The 26,849-nt window shown below is 41.3% G+C and overlaps 1 protein-coding gene across 2 annotated transcripts; it reads left to right on the forward strand.

Moving 5' to 3' along the window:
• The first annotated feature begins 1,075 nt into the window (after positions 1-1,075).
• jakmip2 (janus kinase and microtubule interacting protein 2) lies at positions 1,076-26,820 on the forward strand. Of its 2 annotated transcripts, none has more exons than XM_060056842.1 (24): positions 1,076-1,365; positions 7,841-8,084; positions 8,197-8,451; positions 13,109-13,351; positions 13,937-14,146; positions 14,782-14,880; positions 15,262-15,408; positions 15,587-15,727; positions 16,297-16,353; positions 17,065-17,187; positions 17,510-17,638; positions 19,235-19,318; positions 19,633-19,695; positions 19,836-19,934; positions 20,384-20,485; positions 20,566-20,619; positions 20,714-20,779; positions 20,874-20,942; positions 21,392-21,469; positions 21,694-21,744; positions 21,910-22,062; positions 22,732-22,797; positions 23,568-23,638; positions 24,088-26,820. In XM_060056842.1, the coding sequence occupies exons 2-23, from the start codon at positions 7,956-7,958 to the stop codon at positions 23,616-23,618; spliced, it is 2,469 nt and encodes an 822-aa protein (XP_059912825.1). In that variant the 5' UTR covers positions 1,076-1,365; positions 7,841-7,955; the 3' UTR covers positions 23,619-23,638; positions 24,088-26,820. The 2 variants fall into 2 exon arrangements, with proteins under 2 accessions (XP_059912825.1, XP_059912824.1); XM_060056841.1 differs by having other exon boundaries at positions 1,077-1,365; positions 7,837-8,084.
• The last annotated feature ends 29 nt before the right edge of the window (positions 26,821-26,849 follow it).

Raw genomic sequence — 26,849 nt, forward strand, 5'->3', positions numbered from 1 at the left:
TATAGCCTCGGAGAGCAAGCTCTTTCTTTGCTGCGGTTGAATGCAGGGTCTGAGACAGGGTTTAGCTTCATGGACACTTGTACTATGTGCGTATAATATAGTACAATGCTGTGTGTGTGGATGTGCGGATGTGTGGAGCTCATTCTGGACAGCCGTTGATTTTGATGATCACCACCGAGAGAGGTTTTCTGAACACGTATAGTATACCGCTACGGTATGTGTGGATGAGTGGAACTCTGTGAGCAACTGTTTATTTATGGTTTATCTGCATGCGTCCGAGTGAAGGTTAAGCTTCTTAGTATAAGACGCTTAAGAGGCACATTGTGTGGCGCATATCACACAATGATGTATAGCTATGCTCATTATAACACTCATAAAGATTTTTAGTATCATACAAGACAATACTAAAAAAGTATTACAAAGTTGCTGTGGGTAGTAACAAGCCCCACTCCTTCCTAAACATTTCTTCAAAAACACTTTTAAGCTCATGGTGTTCAAATTCCAGCTAAAACTGGGTTTTCTTACACTTTAACACCTAATCCTAATCATTTTATGGATCAGGTATGTCAATATCAACCAAAGCTACTTTAAGATCCCAGGCTTTTCGAGGTTCGTCCCCCCATTGGGGCCCTGGGTACCAAGTCCACCCCCCCCCCCCCCCCCACACACACACACGCGTTATTTTGGCTGTGACCACTAGGAGGTTGAGTGAGCAACATGAACCAACCTAAACTGAGCCTATATCTATATAAATAGATAGATAGATAGATAGATAGATAGATAGATAGATAGATAGATAGATAGATAGATAATTATTTTTTTGTGTGTGTTTCTGCACAAAAATGAAGAAGTATTGCTTTTGAGGATATTTGATGCCATATTTTCGAATCAAACATTTCAGTTTCATTTCCATTTATGATAACTGTTGGGATGGACTATTCTATAGATTTGATCTGCGTCGTGGTGTGTAGTTAGTGAGACCCAGCAGTTAATGATCTTTGGGGTTATTCTTCACAAGGAAACACAGGCGTCATTTTTCTTGTTGAGAATAAACTCCACAGATCCTGAACTAAAAATGGCGCCGTGACCCGGATTCGCCGAGAGCAGAAATCTGTCTGCTAAAACAAAGATACATGCGGACATTTAACTTGCACTAGCACCACCATTCAAGCTACAGCTGGTCAGGAGGTAACCAATGAGCTAATATCACTGCACGGCGGGGAGGGCGGGGTCTAGCGGCAGCATCACCTCCTCTCCACCACAGCCTCTTCGCTCGGGTGCTGCTGATGCTGAGGTGCTACCGGATGCGATGGACACGGTGTTACACACATTAGAACTTCATACATGATGTACATCGATTACCAGGTAAGAAGCTTTATAGCACTTCCCGTTTTAATCTCGAGTTGTAATTATTTTAGTGGATGCGGATTCAATCCCAAATGTCAGGGCTTGAATGAAAAAGTAGGACCAATGGGCCTTTCCCTGAGCCGAATTTATCATCTGTGGTAGGCCATGATCTATAGCCTAATCCACTGTCGCGTTGATGTAAAATAACGAATGAGGATAAAGTGTTGCCGTTGCTTAACAAATGGTCAGAGTGCACAAAGAATGTTATTTCGTAAATGTACAGCATGAATTGGGCCTGCGGCATGATATGCTGTCCGTCTGTCGGAGGTGGATGCTCTTGGCCTGCACAGCGAGCCCTTCGGAAATGACGTGAAGAAATGCCTGACTGCATTTAAGCCATTTGAATCGATTGATGCACACCTAATACAATGCTAAACATGTTAAACACATCTTCTATTGTATTTCGCTATAGTCGCTTATGGTGTTGATGCTAGTTGTGTATAGCCTGTTTACGCTTTCAGTGCTTTCATAGAGAACGATGGGCTTTAGAAGCAAATAGTTGATGTAATTACGCCTTTGAGGGATGCCACCTCAGATATTTTCATAACATAAACTAGTAGCTTATGCTACTACAGATAGCCCTTGACCTTTGCTTAGTAGGCCTATGCTATTATGTTATGGTAGCCTTTATGTTATGTAGCAAATAGCATATTGTTGTCATTCATCACAGCTTTTTATTTTATTTTAATTCGTTTTGTGTACCCTCAAATATATTTAGCATTCTGTCATGCTGTATACGTCAATATGTATTAGTCCACTACTTGGGCATCAAAAGTCTGCTCTCATCTTCATGATTAACTGTGAAATAATAAGTAAGCCTACAAACACAAACATGGGAATAGGTCAGGTCTACATAGAGATAACCTGGGTTGTTTATTTGTCAGGATCTCTCTCTCGGAAGACTAACTAGCCCATTTATATACCAGTGTGGATTTAAATTAATACACAAACAGACAAACAACAAATACAAAAACTAAACATTGAGTCCATCAATGTCTATTAATGTATGATGCAGAAGCAATTATGTTCTGCAAAGCTACAAAGCTACAATCCTACATATCATCCATACAAAAGTTGTATCCTGTTCTGGGATCTAAAGTTGTTTACCAATCCAAATTTCATCTTCTTCACCCGTGTTTTGGAGAAATGGCAACCCTTCCATTTAGGAATCTAAATTATTTATCATGTTTAAGGTTGAATACCATTCACATTTGATCAAATGTTGGTACAGAAACGAATTCGGTACCTGTTCCCAATGGTACCTTATTTTTGGTTCTTTAATCTCTTTGTAATAACTACATTTAATTTCAGTTATAAAAGTAGGTTCAAACTTTGACAATTTCCACATTGTTATTTATTTAGAACATCCCTCTCCCCTCCTAGACCCGTCCATACAACCTCCAGCTGGTCACAGTCTGTCCCCATAGCTTTTGAATCACTCTGGCGGGCAACCACCTCTTCTGCCCTGGGGTGATGGGTGTTACTGCTGGGGCTGTCACTGGGACATGAGGGTAGGCTAGGCTGAGAGTCGTACTGGGTGACCTGTCAGTGAAAGCACGACTGTAAACATCATGTCTCATCAGCTGTTAACTGATGATGGTTAAAACAACAATCATATATTTAATAAAAATATACTGTATATTATGCCTAGCAAAGTGCCGTGTTTGTGGAAACAGTAAATCTGTTTAATATTATCTTTCAAGCTATTTTTAATGTTTTTTGATCATGTTTAAGCTATCAGGCAGGACCGCTAACCGATACATTTATGGCAGGGGTGTCTTCTTATAGAAGGCCAAATTTGACAGTATGTTTAATTTCATAATAACCTTTTTTTCTTGTAATGTAACCAAATGAATGCCACTCAGTCACAAACAAAAAATCAATAAATCAGCCTTTTTTTAACATCTGGAGTCAGATAACAGAACAAACTGTATGGAATACCTTAAACTTCCATGAAGTTGATAACAATCTTAGAAATCTTAACAAATCAAAACCAGCAGTTATTAGCCAAAACTTTTCCAAAAGTTTAATACAACAAGGGCCATAAGTCCAAGTCCATATGTTTATAAGTGCACTTTTGGATTTTCACTGTTAAAAGTGGCAGATGTTGTCATTTAGACACTCAGAATTTCAGAATGACCTAGAAACAGGTATCTTACTGATACTAATGAGAAGGGTGATACTGAGATCTGGATTCCAGTAGACTCGTCAGGTCTGGTTTGAGGGCAGTGGTTGAGATGTGTAAAATGTCACGTAGGTGGAATACATCTGTGTAGGTGAAATTAAATAGTGTGTCCACATCTAAACATCTCCAGGAAGCGTCGGCCCTCACTGTCAACTATCCTCTTTTAATTTACAGGTGCCATGGCTTAAATGAGAGGGGTTCACAGCAAGATCACAGAGCCTATAGAGTTAGACTAGTGCTGCCATGCGGTTAAAGGCGAAATTCAGAACTTTTTTATGAGTCTGTGCTGTCAATCAGAAGCTGTGGGCCCTATGAAATCTGATGGTGTGTTGGACTTTGGACATGCCAGATTAATTGTGCGATCAGCCGAATATCGATTAAATGTGGAAGTAGGCCAATAGACCTCTGAATTAAAGTGCCGCCTCCAAGGTGTCCTCGGTCAAATAAAAGTCTATGGGAAATTACATGGCGTTTTTGAATAACATACTCACGTTTTGAACTACACACTTTTTCCATCTAGTTTCCGCTGGGTTTTTGAATTGTCGATGCCGTTAAAGTAGTTAACTATTATGAAGAAGCATTATGCTAACATGGATCTGCGCTGACGTCAAGACTCTCAAGGTTGCATAGCAACAGCAATGTTTCATAGTTTGTCTTCACCGAAGACAGTGGCACCAGAGCCCGCCTACGAAAGTGGCACCAACGCTGCTCTTTCACTTGTAAAATCGATTCAATCGATCTAAATCTCAATAACAACCAATTCTTGTCAAGGTCAAACGAAAAGGTTAAATCGTGGAAAAAAAGGCTGAACCTCGCCAGCGATTAAGTTTTATAGACCAATGAAAACACGCGTAAAAAGTCCATCACGTTAAGTTGTGACTGGTTGCGAGCAAGATCATCTACTCCTTCCTCCCTACTTCATGACGTATGAAGTCTGCGCAGATCAGTACTAGCTCCCGGTTAGCATTAATAAACCTTCACTATTTTAATGGCACCGACAATCCAAAACCCCAGTGGAAACTAGATGGAAAAAGTGTGAAGTTCAAAATGTGATGCAGCTTTTACTTCACCTTCCTTCACCACCTTTAGAGTATATTATGTACGATCAGTCAAAAACGCCATGTTATTTCCCATAGACATTTGACCGATGGAACCGGGAGCCTTGGAGGCGGGACTTATTCTTCAGAGCTCTATATATAGACCAATACAGGCCAATATAGATTGGCCTACTCCTAAGGCCAATCTTTAATGGCCTACAATTCATATCGAAATCCTAATCCATACAGGCTAATCCATCTATGCTAAGGAGCTTATTTCGTGGGCGAGTTCTTCAAATGTTCTTTGCAAGTTCATTATATTCTCATCAGCGTCCACTGGTAGGCAGTCAATGTGGAAGGCAGTTCAAAATGACCAGCGTATGCACCCAACATGTTCCTGCTCAGCCTCCTGAGCATATAGAAGGCACTATTCCACGTTGATGATACAGCTGCAGTCCTTTAACGGGCTGGCACAGTTGGATCTGTCTATCATTATATGTATGTTGTTGTTGTACATCCTTGCACTTAAAAATAGTACTTAGCATTAGGGATTGGCATTTTAAGAAATTTCCTTGATCGATCAACGATAACAATTATTGATTTAATAGTTACTTTATCTATAGACTATTTAAAAAAATAACATTGGTAGAAATACAAAATACAGCATGTTTTTTCAATTAGCTCTTCAAAATGGGAAACATTTCAAAAAGAAAAAATCTGTATTTCAGAATAAGAACTTATTGCCAACAAAATCATACAAGCCAGTTTAAGTGATGAACTACTTGAAAATAATAATAAATGTAGGACTGCGGTGCACGTAAAAGCCGAACAATTAGCCTATGCTGCTGTTAAACGTTTGGAAACAATTCAAAAAGAGAAAATCTGTACTCCAATTCCAATAAGAACCAAGGAACGGCCTGGCTGTTCCGTTCTCAAACTATGCGACACAACATCCTTTTGATCGATAAAAATATAGCGTGATCGAGTACATTTTTAAAGATCAATGATCTATGATCGATCATTCCCATCCCTACTTAAGATTGTGTAGCATCTTATCTTAGCTATCATTGTTGTGTAGGAGAATGGCTTAACCTAACAATTGTTAGTGCTATATAGATGATAGGGAGGTTTTCTGTATGGATATTAATTACATTAGTGGAGACCAAAGAGGCAGAATCGTGTTTTTTAATCAACTGATTGCCAGTGTCTTTCAGACCCACACATCTGCCCGAGTCCGACTCGGTCACACATCTGTCCGAGTCCGACTCGGTCAAGGCAGGACTTCAATGTTCTGTAGACGCACAGCTTACATAGTATGAGAGTGCACCTTCTTCCAATATTCTCAAAGCAAAAAGGTGGTTTGACATTGTGTACGTTCAATTCACCCGAACAGAAAAGGAAAAAACATCACAACCTTTACTAATCATGTTCATTAAATTACCAACCAGCAGGTTGAGCCTTTTACTATCTTTGGACCTTGTTTAATCATTGAAATAGCTGCTAATACATTTCTTATTAAAAAGACTTCTAAGCCCAGTTATCACCAACCAAAGATGGTACCAGAAGATGTTGATAATGTTGTCAACAATTTTAGGAAAATCTAACCATTTTTATGTACAGTCCCCTATTTTCAGGGTCTCAAATGTAATTAGATAAATTACCATAATCCTAAATACAATTTCAATTTGTGTTACTTTGTAGAGAGTCCTTTGCAGGCAGTGACTGCCTGAATCTGGAACCCCTGGACTCAATGCTGGGTGTCCTCCTGTATGGTGCTCAGCCAGGCTTTGACTGCAGCTGTCTTCGGTTGTTTGTTTGTGGTTCTTTTTTGCCTTTCATGTTGTCTTCAACAAGTGAAGTACATGCTTAATCGGCTTGGGATCAGGAGATTGACTCGACCATTGAAGGATATTCCTTTTTTGCCTTAAAAAACTCCTTGGTTGCTTTCCAGTATGTTTTGGGTCATTGGCCATCTGTACTGTGAAGCACCGTCCAATCAACTTTGCTGAATTTGGCTGAATTTGAGCAGACAACATATCCCAAACACGCTGCTTTTGTCTTCTGTCCCGTTATCATCAATAAATACTAGTGACCCAGTGCCATTGGAAGCCATGCATGGCCATGCCATCACACTGCCTCGAACCGTGTTTTACAGACTATGTGGTATACCTCAGATCATGAGCCGACTTTTTCAGATTCCTTAGGTTTTCCCAGCTCATACTCCTAGATAACGGACTTTACCAGCTTGACGGGTGCACCTCATTCAACAATCTTAGGGTGTTGGGGGGGATGAGTCTATTCTTTTTGGATTGTGCAGCCTCGGGCCCTTCAGGCCCCTCGTGTGACCATTAATGGTCCTTGCCACTTTTAAGCTGGATGAGAATTACAATAACATTTTCTCCCAGAGCATATTTTCTTAGCCAATTGGATTTTAAAGTGGGGGTATCCTGGCGCACTTTAGCCGCTTATTCTACTACGTGGCAGGGTAGAGGTTCAACATTCACAGTTTTAACATGTCTGTAAAGACAATCACCCCGCACAGTTTTACAGATGTTCATGCAAACAAATAAAAGTGCAAATATTTCTGCAACATCCAACCAGTCTGCACAATGATGTCGACAGAGGCTCCCATCCGTGTTTACCACATAATACATAATGCATACACACGATAACACCAATTGGCCACCAACAGAGGAATCTTGAAACTTTCCCCGTTATCACTACGGCCTGCTTCGGTCAGATGGCACAGCAGGCGGTCTGTAACTCCATCAAATTTTTGTTCACTTTGTATATATATATAAGTGCTTTGCAAAACATAGCACATCATGAACACAGTAGAGTCCTCTATAATCCCATTCTATCCCATTCCTTATTTTCAGTTGAGGTTTTATGAAACTTTGCCTGTATCGATGGTTGAGTAGAGGGATGAAGCTTTTGCCTGTTGAGAATTGTCAACGCATTTAAGGTACTCCTCGTGTTGATAAACCATTAAATGTCGGATAAAATTTGTAAACTATCCATTAACTGCCATTATTTGATGAATACAACAAGACCTGAAACCAAATCATCCGAAGTGTGTTGTCCTTCCTACTACGCGTCTGCCTGTATCTTTGATCTCCTTGCCTACTATATATTCATCTGTGTCTCTCTCCCACACCTCCTCTTTCTCTCTCCTGTCCCCTCCTCTCCTCTCCTCTTCTCTGCCAGCCAGGGCGTCTACTAAGATAATGAGGAAGAGGAGAAACTGGAATTCTCTCAAGAGCCTCGGAACGATTCTGTGAAGTCTCAATGAAAGCGGCGGTGGTACTTCACTAGTCTTCCAGGACATGGCTAAGAAAACGCGTGCAAAGGGCGAGAAGCCTGAAGCGCTTATCTCTGCCCTACAGGCGGCCAATGAGGACCTCAGATCCAAGCTTACTGACATTCAGATAGAGCTCCACCAGGAAAAATGCAAGGTAGGACCCGACCAAAACATTCATTCACCATCAACAAAAATCAACACAACATTCATTCACATTCACCTCCACTATCCCGTCCCCCGTCCCCCGTCCCCCGTCCCCCGTCCAGGTGACCAAGCTGGAGCGGGACAAGGTGCAGGAGGTGAAGCGGGTGCGGGAGCAGGAGCAGCACCGCCACACGGCCACGCTGACGGAGCAGCGGGCCAAGTGGCACGAGGAGAAGCAGAAGGAGGTGCAGGCGCTGCGGGAGGCCCTGGCGCGGCAGCACGAGCAGGAGCTGGCGCGCCACGCCAAGATCAAGGACCAGGAGAGCCAGCGGCTCAAGGCCGCGCTCAACGCCATGCGCGACGGCAGCGGCGAGAAGGTGAGGGCCGTGCCTTAAATCATGGTTCACTATTTCATTTTGACTTGTTAAACCTCTAAAATCTATATTGTGTCTAGCCGCAGTGTTTCCCGTGACATAGACCAATGTGCGGCGCAGCGCCACAGAATCAACACCGAGCGCCACCAATTGATTCCGCTTCTTTTTACTTTATTTTGCGATTTTCGAATATAAATATCGTTTCGTTCATTCATCTCCTCACAGCACTCTTTCTCCCCGTCATTCTCGTTCACAAACGCATGATTACGCACACGAACATGCACAGAGACAAGCGCACGTTCATGCCAGTGGTGCGCGGGTACACTTATAAACCGCTGATACACCCGCTCTTCCTCTCAAAGCGCCTAGGAAAGGAAAACGCGAAGCAGCGGGATATTTGGCACAGAGAAGACTGTCAGCGACCGTTTTACCAGAGTTTAGCATGATATACAGTGCCCAAAATTATTGTTAACTCAGAGAAGATAATGTTAGCCCTTATGAACTTAACGTTATTGATATTGTACATCCCTCACCCTAAGTCTGCATAGATAAAGTTGGTAACGCAGCAAAAGATGTGATTAATATGAAATGCGGTTATAGTTGAGATAAGCTACGGTGTTGGACTGGGTACCCTCAGCCTGTTCTGCTGGCGATTTGATTTTTCTCTGCAGCAGGGGCTGGAGAGCAATACATTTCATTCTGTTTCCGATCCACTTTTACTGGAGCCAATCACCAAGCTGGCTTTCCCCCCTGGCGCGCTATTGGCTGGTTTAACAGAATGAAGACAGGGAAGCGATGGTTGCAATCGAAGCAATCGTTGGTCTAATTGGTTGAAGGACTATTATTATTTTTATTATTATATTTATATTGTGAATATTTCTAAATGCTTTAAGCCATTGATTTTGTTTAACCAAAAAAGTTAAAGGTTGGGTATGCGATTTGCGAAACGCCAGCAGATTTTGAAAATACACAACTCAAATGGTCCTACCCCCTCTCCTTCAACGCTGACTCTGACTCCACCCATTCCAAGTACCTGGACGCGCAATCATGCACGAGCGCGAACAGAGATGCGCGAGAGCGAGCCAGGCTAGCGTAGGTTTTCGTTTAACAACATGGCACTACATTCAGCTGTAAGTTGCACCCAGTACCGCGGGAAGTAGGGGTGCTGGGGGTGCTGCAACACCCCCTGTCCGAGGCCCTGTCTTATCACAGAAAACGATCATTTCTAAAAACTCCGGCCAAAGTGGAGATTTCTGAAAACGCCGGTTATGTGTTGTCGTGTCAACGGGGAGAAACGGGATTTTAGGTTCTGAAGAGTCACATTATGCACCAGGAAATGCTTAACGTCATGTGAGCGCCCGCTGTACCGTATTGGTCCGAATATAAACACAAACCCCATTGTAAGACGACCTATATTTGGAAAAAAGATTTGAAGACCAGATCTTGTTTTTCTGAATAAATAAATTGTATTCATTGAAATAATATACGAAAATAAAAAGGCATAGAATAAAACACTGCATTGCCACTAAACAGTAGTGCAAATAGGCCGTACTGATGTGTACACCAAAGACTATTCCTGACACTCCTCTGCCCCGCTGTGTTCGCTCTGGCTGTGGTCGCTCCGAACTGTTTCGGCCCGTGGCAAAGCGAGTCATCCTCGCTGCTGTCCAAGGCATTTTGAGACGCAGCATTTATTTAATGCTCATATGACCTAGTGCTGAAAAAAGGTTATATGAAAAAGTGTGAGGGTAGCGGTGGTGCGCTAAACTTGTTCTGTGAGCAGCTGGATGTGAACCATGGTGTGAAGAAAGTGAACACAACGATCGATTTTCAACTGTGCGCGCATGCACTGGTAATTGAGCTGCGCTGCTATATATCTTTTTTATCAATGTAACGAGTTGCGAGTCTAGTGCAGGCTGAGTTTTTTTTTTTCAGCACCCCCTGCTGAGAATACGTTCTCGCGGCTATGGTTGCACCAGATGTTATAAACATTAAACGGTCACATAAATCATTGCTATTTTTAGAAAATGTATGTTTGTTTCATATAATTGTATTGGAAGTCCTGGTTTTCACTAGGGTTGCTGAGGTGTGGACATTTTCACAACGAGTAATACACTCGTCTCAACACCGGTATTACCGAGTATAAACGGTATAAACTTTGAAACTATGTCAACCGCCACACAAGCATCGGTTTTTAGACCCTTCTCGTCCTTCAGTTGCCGCCAACGTTCGAAAGCAGCGCCTAGGATTATTCTTGATTTCAGTTTTTCTCTTTCAGCGTTTTTATTATCAATTACTCTCTGAAAAAGAGTTTTCCTTCTCTTTGCTGGTGGTGGTGGTGGTGGTGGGGATGGTGGCGTCTTGTCTGCCATGGAAATTGTCTTCTACTGCTAGGTCCAAATGTGGATTAACTAGTTCCAGTAGCTACCGCAGGATAACAACAAACAGGAGCTTGCTCTGGGTCACGAGCTCTGGGTCACGAGTACTGCACGAAGGGGTCGCGTGCGGGGCGCGGGGGAGGGGGAGTGCAGTACGACCGTTTGATTGACGTACTTACTGTCCAATGCAACGAGGTGGCAATCCAAATGATTGGCTGGAGTTTTTCGAGCCCTGCCCGTTCCACAGATGATTGACTTGTTTAATTTTCATGTCAGTACTTCTAACTCAGTGGCTGTAAGCGGGTTATGATAAGGATTTCAAGTAATTTTGCAAAAATGGCCAAAAAAGCAAATTCCGTACCCAACCTTTAAATACAAGAACAGGTTGATATTGGTTGAGGTAGTTCTTGAGTTCAGCATTTAAAATAAAAACCTCTAGCTTTAGTTTTAAAGATTGCCACTAAAATAGGCAAACATTTAGGTAAGAACTAAACTTTTTCAATTTTGGTCTTCCTCCAACATAAAGTCCAGGTCTTTGTATGAGCAAACCAATTATACTGGCCTGCCATGTAATGTATGGAGTTAGGGCAAGGAATGAAACCAGGCAGTGTTCTTATAAAAAAGGTCTCTTAAAGAACTTACGTTAAAGAATTAAGATTGAGCTGAATATTTCGAAATGCTTGTAGCTTTAAAATTGTCTCATCAGGTGACAATCGATAAGCATAAAGGTGTATATTTAACATGGCAGCTTTAGAAAGTGTGTTTGAATGCCTCCCACTGCACAGTGCACACACTCTGCATACACCCAGATGACTGACTCCAGCGACCCCCACGGAACCTGACACTCCCCCTCTGGCGCCAGGGGGGCACCACACATTGCTACCTGGTCTGTGGGAAACACTGAGCCGGGAATGGCTAGAGAAGCACACTTGCTTCAAGATGTATTTGTATTCATACAATGTATCATTTGTATTCATACAAATATTCAGTTCACTGACTACAGGTAGTCAGTCCGTTTAAAGTTAGACACTAGTTGGCTTACAAAAAAAAGTTGTTGAAAAGTGTATGAAAAGGGTTTCCAAGTGAGATCTGCATGATTTCTCGAACACTGATATATGTACACCAAGTCACCAACCCTGTTTATGTAGAAGCAAAGTCCGCCCCTCCGGTTTTATTCCGCTTAGTTATTTGACCCGGTTGTCTCTGAGTAGCTGGAAGCCCGGTCGATGGAGTGGGCTGGACGTCTGCCCAGTGGGTAGTTGGAGGTTTGAGAGTTCTTCTCTGCCTAATGCGAGACAGTGCTGAAGACCAAATGAATAAACAACAACGCAGCGCGGCAGAGCACAGACCCCAGGCTGCCAGTCTGCCCTAACATTTTGAAATGATCCAAAAGGAAATAGACATACTTTAAACTCCTTTTCGTTTTCTGTGTTGAGAGAAATGTCAATATTATAAATATTGTATGACTTTCTTTTTATAACCCTTTTTAAGTTAAAGTAAGTTATAGCTACCACAGTCAAACTTAATTTAACTATTTACGGGATTACATTCGAAAACATTTACAAACTTGCCCTTCGAAAGGGTCTAATTTCCTATCAGCTGGATATCTTTAAGGGCACTTAGACAATGAAAGACAGAGAAGAAACATATTTTATTTGTCCTTTGCTATGCTGGTCTCTTATTAAAAATCAAAATCCTTTTTCATCTGGTCCTGTGATATTTATGTACCTTCTTACCTTCCAAGTCTAAAGGCAGTTATGGACTTGGATTAAACTATGAGCTCCTTATGGCTGTTCGCAGAGCAGGGACTTCAGAAGATTAGTAAAAAATAATGCATTATGTGCATTAAAGGCATGAATGTTCAAAACCCCATAAAATCATAAAAAAATCATCAAAGACCACAGCAACTCAGGCTATAGACTGTTCACACTGCTACCAAAGCAGACAGGCAGGGACTACCAAACTCACAAACTGTTTTTAACCCCTGGCCATCAGGCTTCTCAACCAGAAAACTTAAACTCTGATACCTGAACATTCCAGTAGGCTCTGTCAATTTTGCACCCCTACACTTGATAATGCTATCAGTGGAGTGCTTTATTTAATTATTGAATTGTTCAATTATTTGAATGTTGCTATTGTTGATATTGTCGTGTATATTTTGCTATTTGGTTTTGCTTTACTACGCAGTTGTTGCTTGCCTAGTCCTAAGAATTTCACAGCCCAGTATGATCCCGTGACCCTTGACCTGTTACCTGTTGTCCCCCCCCCCCTCCATCCTCCAGGTGCGCACGGCCCTGACCCTGGAGGCCAAGGAGGACGCGCGGCGCTTCTTCGACCAGGAGCGGGTGAAGCTGCTGCAGGAGATCGTGGAGCTCAAGTCCACCAAGAAGCAGACGGACGAGGCCCTGAGCAACATGATCCAGTCGGACAAGATGAAGGCGGGCGACCTGCGCGTGGAGCACCAGCAGCACCAGGAGCAGATCTCCAAGATCAAGTGGGACTGTGAGAAGGACGTCCGCAGGCTGGTGGGCGCACACACACACACACACACACACTCACACACACACACACACACACACACACACACACACACACACACACACATACACACATACACACACACACACATACGCACACACACACATACACACACACACACAAACACAGACACAGACACACACACTCCACTGTGTCCGAAACTCTAATCCCACGCTTGTTTGTTGCTATATGCGCGCAACGTAGGCATGTAACGTCTGCTCGAAAAGATAGGTCAATAAATAATTCATGAATATAAAACGATGTCCACCATATAGCAAAATCCATATCATTGCACAACATTAAACCTTTAGTCACGTTCATCCTGGTATAGTGCCTACCCCTGATATAAATAATTGTCAACATTTAAACATAAAGCACAAATTTCATTATCACAATGTATCCTGACCCAAATCAACAATGTTAGACCCTTTTCAGCTATAGAGTTGGCTCAACTTTGCTTTATTGGCATGGAGGCCATAAAAAGACCCTCTACCATGAGCTTGCTGGCAGTGAAGTGACCAAACCTAGCGAACAGATGAGCTAACTCATTGTTTTCCGCCCCCCCGTCACAGGTGGATGAAATCAAGTCCAAAGACCGCTCCATCTTCTCCCTGGAGAAGGAGCTGGAGTCGACGTCAGGCTACCTGCAGAAGCTGCAGCTGCAGAAGGACGCTCTGGACGAGCAGCTGTTCCTGGCCAAAGAGGCCGAGTGCGGCCTGGGCAGCCCCAAGCGAGAGATCCCTGGCAGGGCGGGCGACGGGGCGGAGCACTGCGGCAGTCCAGTAAGGCCCAGTGCCCTCTCTTGCACCACGGCTCCACTGCCCCACACTGTGGGGGGCGGGGACAACCACATGGGGTTGTAATGTGTTGCACTAGTCTGTGAAGCAAACGTTCCTTAATTATTTCATGACATCGACGTGCCTTTTAGAGGCATGCATTCTTTGATTTTACACACACCTCCGGTCGAGGTGTGGCTCATATTAGAAGACACCAAACTCATAATCTGCCTATGGTTATGATATTGCCCACACAGCGTTGTTGTTTTTTTTAGACTTTAGGTAGTTCTCTTTACTCGACATGTGTTTGGATCCTGTTAAAAGAAGGATAGATAATGATGTTTGTTTGAGCTTTCCATGTGACTGATCCTTCCGTTCTCTGCTTGGCACAATGAATAACATTGCGTTTCTACATTGCATTCACTACTAAGGGTTTTCTGATTATGACAAATGGCTGCCCCCTAGGCTAAATAGCCCAAGTCAACATTTGTATATATCATCTAAATAAGAGATTAAAAACCATGAATGAATGTAGATAGAATGTGTTATAGTTCTACATATTGTGTAACTGTTATACCGGGACAGGTAGCCTTGCCTTTTCTTTCTCTGTATATCCTCTAAATGTCTTGTCATCACACCAGGACATGAGGAGAAACCAGCGTCGAACGGCTGAACTCAACTCAACGATACGCAAGCTGGAAGACCGCAACTCACTCCTAGTGGATGAGAGGAATGAGTTGGTATGAGCCATTCTTTATCCATGGATTGAGTTGTTTAGTGTGGCTAATGACTACTTTTTTTTCTCTTCATTGGTACATTGTATTAAGAAACATATGGAATGTATAAGCTACAGATTGATAATATGCCATGTAATATATGCTATTTCTGGAATCACATTTGATCAATTCCTTGATTCTGTCAGTTGTTACTTATTTCCTTACATACAAGACGCCTAATGTAATTCACACATACAGCTGTATTCAAAAGTCAGATTCAGTAACGCTGACAGCCTGGACCAAAATTGTTGATGGTCCCAGCTGTCATTGGATTATTGTCATTCTTAAATATTAAAGCTTTATTGTGAAAAGCTTTGTGCTCAAACTGTATTTGTCTTTCACCAGCTGAAGCGAGTGCGAGAATCAGAAAAACAGTGCAAGCCGCTGCTGGACAAGAACAAGCTGCTGAACAAAAGGAACGACGACCTGACCCAAACCCTTCAGAAACTTGAAGATAAGGCCAAGAGCCTGGCCAAAGAGAACCTGGAAATGGTGTGTGTCTGGAGGAACCAGAAGTCTGCTTTTTGTTACTTCACCTATTAATCCCAAGAGTGCCCCGTATACGGGCAAAGCCCCTCCCCCCTACGGCAAAGATGTTGTGAGGAATTTTAAACGCATGAGACATTTCGTATTTGATCAACAAACGTTGTGTCCCATGCTGTCTCTGCAGAAGGAGAGGATGAGCTCCCACGCTCCGCTGAAGAAGCTCAAGTCTCTGAACGACCTGGACCAGGCTCACGACGAGCAGGAGCTGGCCTTCCTCAAGCTGCAGGTCCTGGAGCAGCAGACCATGGTGGACGAGCTCACCAGAGTGAGTGCAGAGCTCCACGTATTACGTTTTGCTTGCAATAACAACAATAGTTTCTGCTCCGCAAAACGACCAATGACAAGAAAGTAAGAAGGAAGGTTAATGGATGGATGATTTGGGTCCTGCTAAATCCGTAGGAACCCTATTGTATTTGTTATTATTATTAGTAGTAGTGGCAGTAGTAGTAGTAGAAGTAGTGATAGTAGTAGCAGTTATATATGATTACTTCCAGTAAACCTGTTTTTAAGGCATACAAATGCCATTTTAACAAGGTCACAACACTGCTCCTCTTCAAAATATAGTCTGATCTGCCCTTTGAGTTCTACATTTACGTGTCGTGGCGTGCTGGGAACAGGACTGGGGGTCGCTGGTTCGAGTCTGACGTCAACCAAACATATTAGGAGACACCACACAATATCAAATTATGTCTGCTTTGATGTATGCATTAGGCCATGGCGCCGTATGTAGGACCCTGATATCATAGCTTGCAACTATATGTTATATAGTTATATATATGTTATTTCATCACTAATGTACCAATATTTTTTTTGTTCTTTTATTTATTTTTTCAGGATAGAGAAAAACTTCTGAGGAAGAAGAGGCATAAAAGAAGTTCCAGGCCAATAAAGGTAATCAAGCAAGGAAATAAGGCTAAAAGGGAGGGGAATTATTATGATTCGGTTCACTGTTGACGTGCTTTCCTTTTCAACCGCTGCTATATCTGTTTTATGTTACTGTATTGATATTTAGTTTTGTCTGCTATGTGTAAAGTGTCTTTGGTTCCCTTGAAAGGCGCTATATTAATCCAAGTTATTATTAATAATGCGTGGGACAGAACTAAGTTGGTTGTTTTACAATGTCAATGTCGTCGACTATATTTGAAAGTTAGCACCATTATTTTGATAATCAATTGAGTGTAAATTTTGTGTAAGTTAAGTGTCAGTCAAGTTTCAAGATTGTATCCCTTAAGTGTCAGTTGACACTTACTTTACATTCCATAATTTTTGCTGTGACCGCTACTTATTTTTCTTAAATTATTTATTTGAGCATTTCACCCTCTGGTGGCGCTAATAGGAACTACATGTGTGTATGTACAATTTATACAAAGCCTTCAAGTTAAGTTCCTGGGATGAAAATCACAGTACACTAAATGTTCCCTACAAACACACAATATTTTGTTATATATTGTGTTATAATGCATCAACTTTTTATTTTCTATTTATTAAATTAAAATGGGAGCACCTGTAATGTGACCCGATTTCCGCCTAGGGATCAATTAATAATATCTGATTATGATTTCTGATGATCTCCTTAATCTATAAATGTATTTTCTCACACAGAGGCACATCGTGGTGGACACATTCTTCGGCTATGACGAGGAGTCCATGGACTCTGAGACCTCCTCCGTGGCCTCTTTTAGGATGGAACGGACCCCTGCTACCCCTGATGAAGACATGCACCAGGTAGCGAGGACGCCCATCCTCACCTTTCCAGCTGGGCTTTCATGTCGCTGGTTGTTGTGGGATCTTAATGCTTCACAGTAGAATCATAGGCATGAATGATTATGATTTTCATTATTTTCGTTTTCTATTTATAAAAAATTCTATGCATGCATACATTTATTATTTAGAATGGGAATGCCTGTAATGTGACCCAATTTCTGCCTAGGGATCAAGAAATAATTTCTGATTATGATTTCTGATGATCCCCTATGATTATGATATTACGATTGTATGCTTTGTTTCGCTAAAGAGAGAGTGTGTGTGTGTGTGTGTGTGTAACCAGGGTTTGGCCAATGAGGAGTCGGAGCTGCGGTTTCGCCAGCTGACCAGGGAGTACCAGGCGTTACAGCGAGCCTATGCGCTGCTGCAGGAACAGAAAGGAGGCTTACTGGATGCAGAGATGGAGGCCAAGGTAACACCATGCAGGAGGATAGAGAAATAGGGTGTTGCAATAGCTATGTGTTGGAATTTGTTGCATTTATAGAGCTTTTAAAGGTTACCAAAAGCGCTCTTTATAAAGAGTGTGTGGGTATGGGTACGGTGGGGTGCTGACCACACCTCATCCACTACTAGTGTGTAGCACCCCCCTGTGCTGACAGCTCAGGAGGTATAGCTGGTTGGCTGGCAACCACAAGGTTGTTAGTTTGATACCCGGCTCCTCCTAGCTGCGTATCCAGGTGTCCCTGAGCAAGGCACCTTACCCTGTTACGTATTTTAAGAATCTAAGCTACCCACACATAGACCCAATGAAGCAGGACCAAACGTATAAGCCGTAAATACCATACATAGCCACAAGGGGAGCAAGACCTTACTGAAGGCTGTAATAAATACTTTAGCCACAGAAGGCAGCACCACAGACCAGGCGAGAAAGCCGAGGGTTATCTCACATCGGCTCCCCCCACTACTTCCGGACCGCGCTGTTCAGACCATAAAAGCCTACAGATCGAACATTATCGTCAGAATTCTTCCGGCAGCTATTTGGACAGGGTTAGGTCTATTGATCAGCTAGGAGAATACTCGCACGTGCTAAGATACATCTTCAATCTCTCTTTGCTTCAGAGTATCAGTTTACCATACCGAAAATACTTTATACAAATAAAGTCTCTTTAAAGCTATTCCTTTGGATTCGATCACTTTCCTTGAAGAACAACGTAATAACCCTAACTGCTCCCGACGCGACGAGTTGGCTTTTGCCTTGCATGGCCGTCGTAGTGTTAATGTCTGCATGTGTGGGTGAATGTCAGTTAATATTGTAAAGTGCTTTGGATAATAGCGCTATTAAATGCAGTCCATTTACCATTTACAAAGGTAGGCATGTTCGTACAAGAGCAAGGTTGGCACTTTGTCCAGGACACAAAGTGTCAAAACTTTTAACCATTTTCTAATTGATATCTCGATATAAGAAGCTGATTCTGGTTACCGTGTTGTCTATACATCAGTTGTAACATTATCTCTTTATGGACCGCCCACAAAACAGTTCACCTGTAGTGCAGACATTTACAGCTATTTGCTTGAAAATGGTCTCAACTACAATGATAACAATGCTAATGAAAAAAAAAAAATTATATACCGACACCGATATGAAAATAATAACGGATATCTTGTTATAATATGCTACTTTGCCAATCAGTCTCCATTGCCACTTAGAGACTACAACCTTTTATATTTTTTTAAGATTTATTTTTATGCTTTATTAGAGAGTGAGATAGAGTGGAAGGGATGGGAGATAGAGGGGAGATCATGCAGCAAAGGACGACGGGCAGGACTCAAACCCGGGTCGCTGTGGTCAGGACTGAGCCTATATAGTACCCAGTGAGTCACCGGGGCGCCCTCAAATATCTACCTTTGAAAAATCTGGGAGATCATGGTCTAAATCTTTCCGTACCACGATGACAAAATCTGTGAATAAAACTGAACTTTAAATGTCTGGCTATTTGTACATTTTGAATTGCAGTGGAGGGGTGCTTGGTATTTGCGTCATTCCTGCATTGTTGTTCTGTCCTTTCAGGCCCAAGATCAGCTCCAGGCGGACGCTCTGCGCTACAAGGCCAAGATAGAGGACCTAGAGAACGAGCTGAACCTCAAAGGGCAGGTGCGATGCCTACCACACACACATAGGCGCACACAGCTACACAACAAATCAAATGTACAATAGTCAGTGCACTAAGAAGAAAATTATTATGGAAGCCCCTAAAATCCCATTGCTGGTTTGTCTTGGATCAAATATGAATGAACAATATCAAAAAGTGAATAAAGGAATAATGGGCCCCTGGTCAAACAGTTTTTTATCTGGAGGTCGTTGTTTCTCTATGTGATTTGAATTGAAAACTTTTTTGTTTTCAATTTTTGAAAACAATGTCAATGATTGCATTATTCTGATCTGGTATATATATCGTGTCCGCTCAGGACTCGAAATGGGTGGAAGAAAAGCAGCTGTTCCTGCGTCGGAACCAGGAGCTTCTGGATCAGGTCAATCTCGAGTGATTTTGTCATTTTATTGTTGGATCTGTTGTTAAGACGCTCACACTAGACAAAATCAGTCCTTCCTTTTTTATAAAAAGGCTCCCTCTTTCTTTCCCTCTTTTTGTCTTTCTCTTTCTCATGTGCAGATGGAGAGGACAGAGAGTGATTCCAGCCGGCTTCAGCAGGAGCTTCAAGACTCCAAGGATCAGAACGAACTCTTGGAGTTCAGGATACTGGAGCTGGAGGTCAGACCGACAATAGTCCAATTTGAAATGTTCATTCTTCTAATTATTGACAAGCGTCTTGTGACCAGAGCATTTTATATTCAACATACCTACAAAGTTTCTCTGTTGTGAAAAAAACCTGCAGTGACCTACATTCCTGATACTTTGTATGTTATAAACATATGTCCTCCATGATCTTTAAGAAGTGGACTCTTAGAGGAGGTGGGGCTACCTTTGGCCAGACGTCTAAAGTTCATCCAAATCAGACTATAGGGGGTCTACAGCGATCAATTGAAGATGAAAACAAAGCATAACTACAAGACCCATCGTTATCAACCTTATAAGGATTTGTATAGGGTTAGCACCTAAAAACACTGCTTGCAGCTTTAATTATCATTATTCTAATTGATTTCAGAAATGTTATAATGTCTGATCAGCACCTTTATCTAACTTTTAATTTATTCATTCAGGAGCGTGAAAGGCACTCCCCTCCCTTCAACCATCTGCGGCTGCACCCGTTCTCTGAAGGTGTCAGCGCGCTGCAGATCTACTGCATGAAGGAAGGAGTAAAGGTACCACCCAACTCTCGCCAAAGTATACTCAAGCATCTATATCGTGATCTCAATTTGCCTGCCTTCGCTCTTCTCCCCAGGACGTGTGCATACCTGATCTCATCAAACTGCTCGATATTCTCGGAGACAACGGAGTAAGTTGAGCTGTTGCTGTTTGTGTTTTGTTACGTACAAATAATGCATTTATTAAAACTCAATAAAATGCGAACCGATTTTTTTTTTCTCCAGAATCTACGTAATGAAGAGCAGGTGGCCATTATTCAGGCTAGCACTGTGTTGTCTCTCGCGGAGAAGGTAAGCCCTTACCAATGCATTGAGTTGGGTGAACTACTGGAGAAAAAAAACGTTAGCCTAATGCCTTGTTGTCTTGCTGTTTGTCGCCCTCTAGTGGATCCAGCAGATCGAAGGGACAGAAGCGGCACTGCACCAGAAGATGATAGACTTGGAGATAGAGATGGCAAGTCAATGTGACCGAGCAGAGGATAAACGCTGTCAAGGCGTTATAACAAAGCATTCTGTCTTTTTTTTTAAACGGAATAGCCATGGATACTGCACAAAGATTGCACGAATTGCACGAATTCTTTGACTGTTCCTGTTTTCAAGTGATATTTCTACCTTGTTGTTTAGCACTTTATTTGTTTTTAAATATTTGTATATTTAAAATCACACAAATTTACAGCAACCAACCCCAACAATTGTTCTGCGGTAAACCCTGCAGTCTAACATTCAGCCAGACAGTTGCACTCTCCCACAAAGGGATACATGTTGGTGTTAAAGCAGGGTCGCATTGAATGTATGGGGAAAAAAATCACTGTTATGATGTATCATGTTGTAATTTAGTTAACCAAGCCACACAAATAATACAAATGTATCGCAAGAGTAACCTCTGCTGTTCTTTGTCCGTAGGAAATGTTCTGTAAGCAGAAAGGGTATCTGGAAGAGGAACTGGACTACAGAAAACAGACCTTGGACCAGGCTTATTTGGTAAGAGTGTGGGGTGTGCATGTTTGAGTCTTGCTATATTTTGTTTTACTAAATGTTTTCTTATATATTGAAGTATCGATGAGGTGTTTCTTCCTTTCTTCAATTGATTGACAATGTAATATAATAAATACATTACAACTGTGCACCCTTCAATATTTGTTTGTTTATCAAAGTCATAATGTCATTGCAATATTCAACACATACATGTATTTTTCCTAAAACAGCAAATCCAGGAGTTAGAAGCCACACTCTACAATGCCCTGCAGCAAGACAAGGTTAGTACAAACATATTCATATCCAACACCTTTCTTGGAGGTGACTTTACATTCGAAAAATCTGTTGAATTTCATCAGATATGACAAAGAACGCTTTTAAAAAAAGAAATGAGTTACCCTATTCTATGCCCTGTCCTGATGCAAGTCGGTTGCTCCCCCCCCCAGGTGATCAAGTACGGGGAGCCGCTGGACGAGCTGCAGAAGGACGAGCTGCGGACGTCGGTGGAGAAGCTGAGGAGGCAGATGCTCAGGAAGAGTCGCGAGTACGACTGCCAGATCCTCCAGGAGAGGATGGAGCTGCTGCACCAGGCGCACCAGGTGGGGGCGGAGAGACAGGGTGGATGTGGCTCTGTGTGGATGGTGCTATGATGTGCATGTGGAAATGTGGGTCTGTGTGTGTGTGTGTGTGTGTGTGTGTGTGTGTGTGTGTGTGTGTGTGTGTGTGTGTGTGTGTGTGTGTGTGTGTGTGTGTGTGTGTGTGTGTGTGTGTGTGTGTGCTGTTTCATTTTAGTTTCACAACCGTTTTTTGTTAGAATTCTGATGTCACCAAGTTTAAATAAGCATTGTTTAAATAGAAACATATCCAATTGAAGGTGCTCAATTTCATAATAACCATACTATTAAAATAGGTTAATGTATGGAAAATTACAACAAGAGTAAACAATACACCCATAAATATAATAAGAAAAACTAATTAATTGTAAATGGTTATCTTTCTCCCTAGCAGTCATATTATTTGAACTTCCAAAAAAATCACCAATTAATCATACAAAAAATGGGTTTACTTAATTGTCTTAAGGTGTGAGTTCTGCTGAATTGCTGGAATTCAATCTAGTGGTGCCAATCTACACAACAATATATCACGATCACAAATATATTAATCTGACGAACACTCAATTGTGGGATTGCTACTTATGCATGTCTGTATGTATGGTGTGTGTGTACAAAAGATACATTGTGTTAACATCTTGGGCAATTTCCAAACAGAGAATCCGTGACCTGGAAAACAAGACAGACATCCAGAGGAGACAAATAAAAGATTTAGAGGAAAAGGTAAATAACACCTGTTATTGTTGTTATTGTCCAATCATTAATAACCAATGTAAAGATATGTTATATATATATATATGTTGTGTGTATATAAATATATATATATTTATATATATATTAGAGCTGTCAGTTAAACGCGTTATTAACGACGTTAACGCAAACCAAATGTAACGGCGTCAAAAAATTGAACGCGCGATTAACGCAATTATTTTATAAAAAAAAAAAATATATATATATATATTTGTTTTTTTTCTTTGGCTCAAAACAAAGAAGCAGTAGCCTGACTGCTATGTTCAAATGACATTTGTTCAATGCAGTCGTTTAATTGCACTATAGGCTCTTTTTTTGTATCATCCTGTTTTGATCAGTATATGCCAATGTTGTTATCAATAAAAAATCATTTGCACAAGGCAAGGCGATGCACTTCACCATGTTGATAAGAGAATTAAAATGAGAAGAATTATGGGACAAAAAAATCAAGGGATATTTAGCATAGAAAAAGAATTTGCGATTAATCGTGAGTTAACTATGACATTAATGCGATTAATCACGCTTAAATATTTTAATCGCTTGACAGTTCTAATATATATATATATATATATATATATATATATATATATATATATATATATATATATATATATATCTCAGTCTCTTTATGCTGACTTTGTCTTCTTCTCTTCCTCCCACTATTTGTTTCTCTCTCCGTCCATCTTTCTTTATCCGTCCCTTTCTTTCTCCGTCGTGACTGACTTCCTCTTTCTCGTCCCCAGTTCCTCTTTCTTTTCTTGTTCTTCTCCCTTGCCTTCATTCTTTGGCCTTGAAGGATGTGTGATTGTGTGAGGTAAGTAGCCCCAAAGAAACATCATGACCATGAGCAGACCATAACAACCCCATTGTTTTTATCGGGGTAATAACCGAGGGTTAGCCTCAGCTGGGGTTCAGTACACATAGAAAGTTCCATGCTTGCTCAAAGTGTTCTTTTTCAATCCATCGTCGTAGTGCCCCCTATGGGCTGATTTGTATTGCCTTCAGATTGCGGCCGCCTTTAGTCACACTCTACAATTGTGGAAGGTAAAAGAAAAGTGGCCGGGCGGTTTTGGTATGGCATGCTGATGATCATATTTGCTAATTACTATTGGCTACAGAGAAAACACTACTCACTCATCAAGAATCAAATGTGCTATTTTGCTTTCCAATTTGTTAGTTTTTTAAATGTCTGCATTTTTACATCTTGGAAAAATGTACAGCCCACCATATATTCTAATGTGTCTCTCTTTCTATTTCTTACAGGTGGTGTGGTACCCCTGGAGGATTTATTTATGACTGCCGTATTTATTTTTAATTTTTTCCGTGGCAAAGTGTGAAATGTTTTCTCCTGTGTCGTATCAGTAGTGATGGCTGTGGGTTCTTTGGTTGTCAGTGGAGGTGAAGTCTGGATCCACACTATGGAAGAAGATAAAGGAGAATAATCTTTTTTTTTTTTTGGAGGGAGATTTTTCTCTCGCTTCTCTCACACATTCTCACTTTTGCTGTGGAGGACAGACTTTACGGAACTGCCATCTCAGAGAGAAAGGGACTAAAAGCAGTTTCAAAGGGTATGATGAGATATAGACTATACACAACTGTCTAGCTGCATGGTTCCCCATCCAAACACACATGCACCCACACAGTATATAAATAGTGTGTGTATGAAGTATACATACATTTAAACACAAACCAGTATGGGTTAAGTTCTCTCTGCCATGCAGGGTTATAATACACCATTTATACCACATTGCAAGTATGGATGAGTAAATACTAATTGATAGCTTGTACTAACCAGTAGATCACTCTCTCTTGCTCTCTTTATTTTTGAGGGGTTTCGCAGTATTCCTTCTCCTCAAAACATTAATTAGCCAGCTAAGGACTTGAGACTCGGGCCTCTTCCCCATGTACATTGGTACATCTGAAAACATGTGGTATTTGTCCATACGACTAGAAAGAACTGTTTTTAAAAAAATTCACCCTGGAAGGAGTTTTCCAGAAACGTTGTTTTCAGTGACATGAAATGAAATGCCGTTGTGGTGTAGCTGGGAGGCCGAACATAGAAAATACTTTAAAATGCCCATATAGTATGTGCAGACATGGCCTCAGACTTGAGTCGCTAATTGAGACTTAACTTGGACTCCCCTGCTATGTTGACTTGACTTTCTTGAGAATTGACTTGAGTCTGTCTAGAGACTTGAAAGCAAAGTTTTTCTCAGATTCTTAAGGCTATGATAAATGATAATGGTTCAGTATGCACATGGCTAATAAGCATATTGAATTCACAATTTGCCTAAGCCAAACGAGCTTTGGATCACATTAAGTTTAAGATTGGCAAAGACATTCCCCTGGCAGCATGTTGTCCAGTGCTTATCCCAGTACTCAGTTCCTTGAAAAGCAGTTCCTGGGAATAAAGATTCCTAGTCCTATGGTTGGAAGCACGGCTCTCTGTCCCTTAAGCTTTGTTTAGCCTGCTGCTTGTTGGCACAGTTCTGCCCACGATGCCTGAAGCCGGTTGTGGACAACAAGTGGTTCACTGACGATAACTTGATGATCCAAGATGAAGTTATGTTGAATAAATGATTACTAAATGGTAGTTACTGTAAAATGTTTCTCCTACATCAGAACAGCCTGAAAGGATTAGGTCCAACAGCAATCAAGCTTAGCCAAGAATAGGCTCCAGCTGATAAGGGGAGCAGCAAACAATACATTCTTCATTGCTTTCCCTATATGTAGTCGAGTGTGATCTTGAGCCAATACAACAAAAATGAATTAAATAAAACGAGTAGCCAATAGTTTCGCTATGGTTACGTCTTGAGGATTTGCGATACCCCCTTACTGACTTGGACTTGTCCTTAGCCCTAGTTCAGATTTCTTATTAGTCATAGAACTGTTTTGATGATGATAAGATTATGATTACTTTTTGGTCTTGATATTTTACACCTTACAATCAATTATATTTGGACTCAAAGACTTTAAATGCCACTAGGAGAACAAATTATCCAGACTGACTATACAGGTTTCGCAGCGCTGAGGAGGGAAAATAAAAGGGAGTACAAAAAAAACGAAAAAGATTGTTGGAGAGTGACAATTGTGTCGCAACGATGTTTCACTGATGATCTATTGAACCGCAAACTCTGAATCTGCGGAAGTTCCTCCGTTAATATGAAGCTCTGTGCACCCAAACTCTAATGATCCTCTTTGCTCTAGAAGAAAAACAAAACACGCAACATACAAAAAATAATCGGGCAGATTTTAATCAACTGAAATATCTGGTTAGAGTATGAGTGTGAGAGTGTATGTGTGTGTGTGTGTGTGTGTGTGTGTGAATATGATTTTCATTTTTTCTACAACCCCTCCTTCCTCCAGTCAGTTATTGTGAATAGTTTTGGAGGGGAGCCCTATTCATTGCGATTGTAATATATACATCTGTTTATATGTACATGTGTCTTGTAGCCTCTCTGCTTTATTCCTGTGACTAGTTGCACCTCTCTTGTTGACGCCTCCGGTGGCTTGAGCAGTTGACACACTTAGCAGTGGTCGTGTTTTGATTGTGATGATTGCTGCGAAAAGAGGAAATGTACATTTCTTTGACCCTAATGAGTGCAAAAAAACTGGAGTATTGCCTTTGAACTCTTTGAGTCCCCTTTTAACTGTCCTTAATCGCTATGACACATCCTTTCCCAATATTCTGCTATTTTACCATGTAATACTCATACGGTCCAGCGGTTGGTTTAGTTGTACCTGTATTTAATTTCAAGTATCCTCCTTTTTTGCCGTTTTTATTTTTACACTTTCCACATTGTATTTATGCCATTACATTACATGGTTTAATAATATAATGATACTAATACTGAGAAATGGATGAGAGCATTTTTTTGTTGAAAGGTCTGCAGGTGAAATGGCATGTATTGATGGTTTTATTATTATATTAGGTCTAAAAGATGATAATCTGATGAACCTTCTCCGATATATTTTTCTTTAAATTCCTCAACCACACCCTTTGCAACTGACATCTGCTATTTTGA

This window comes from Gadus macrocephalus, chromosome 7, assembly GCF_031168955.1.
Source record: "Gadus macrocephalus chromosome 7, ASM3116895v1".
NCBI lineage: Eukaryota > Metazoa > Chordata > Actinopteri > Gadiformes > Gadidae > Gadus > Gadus macrocephalus.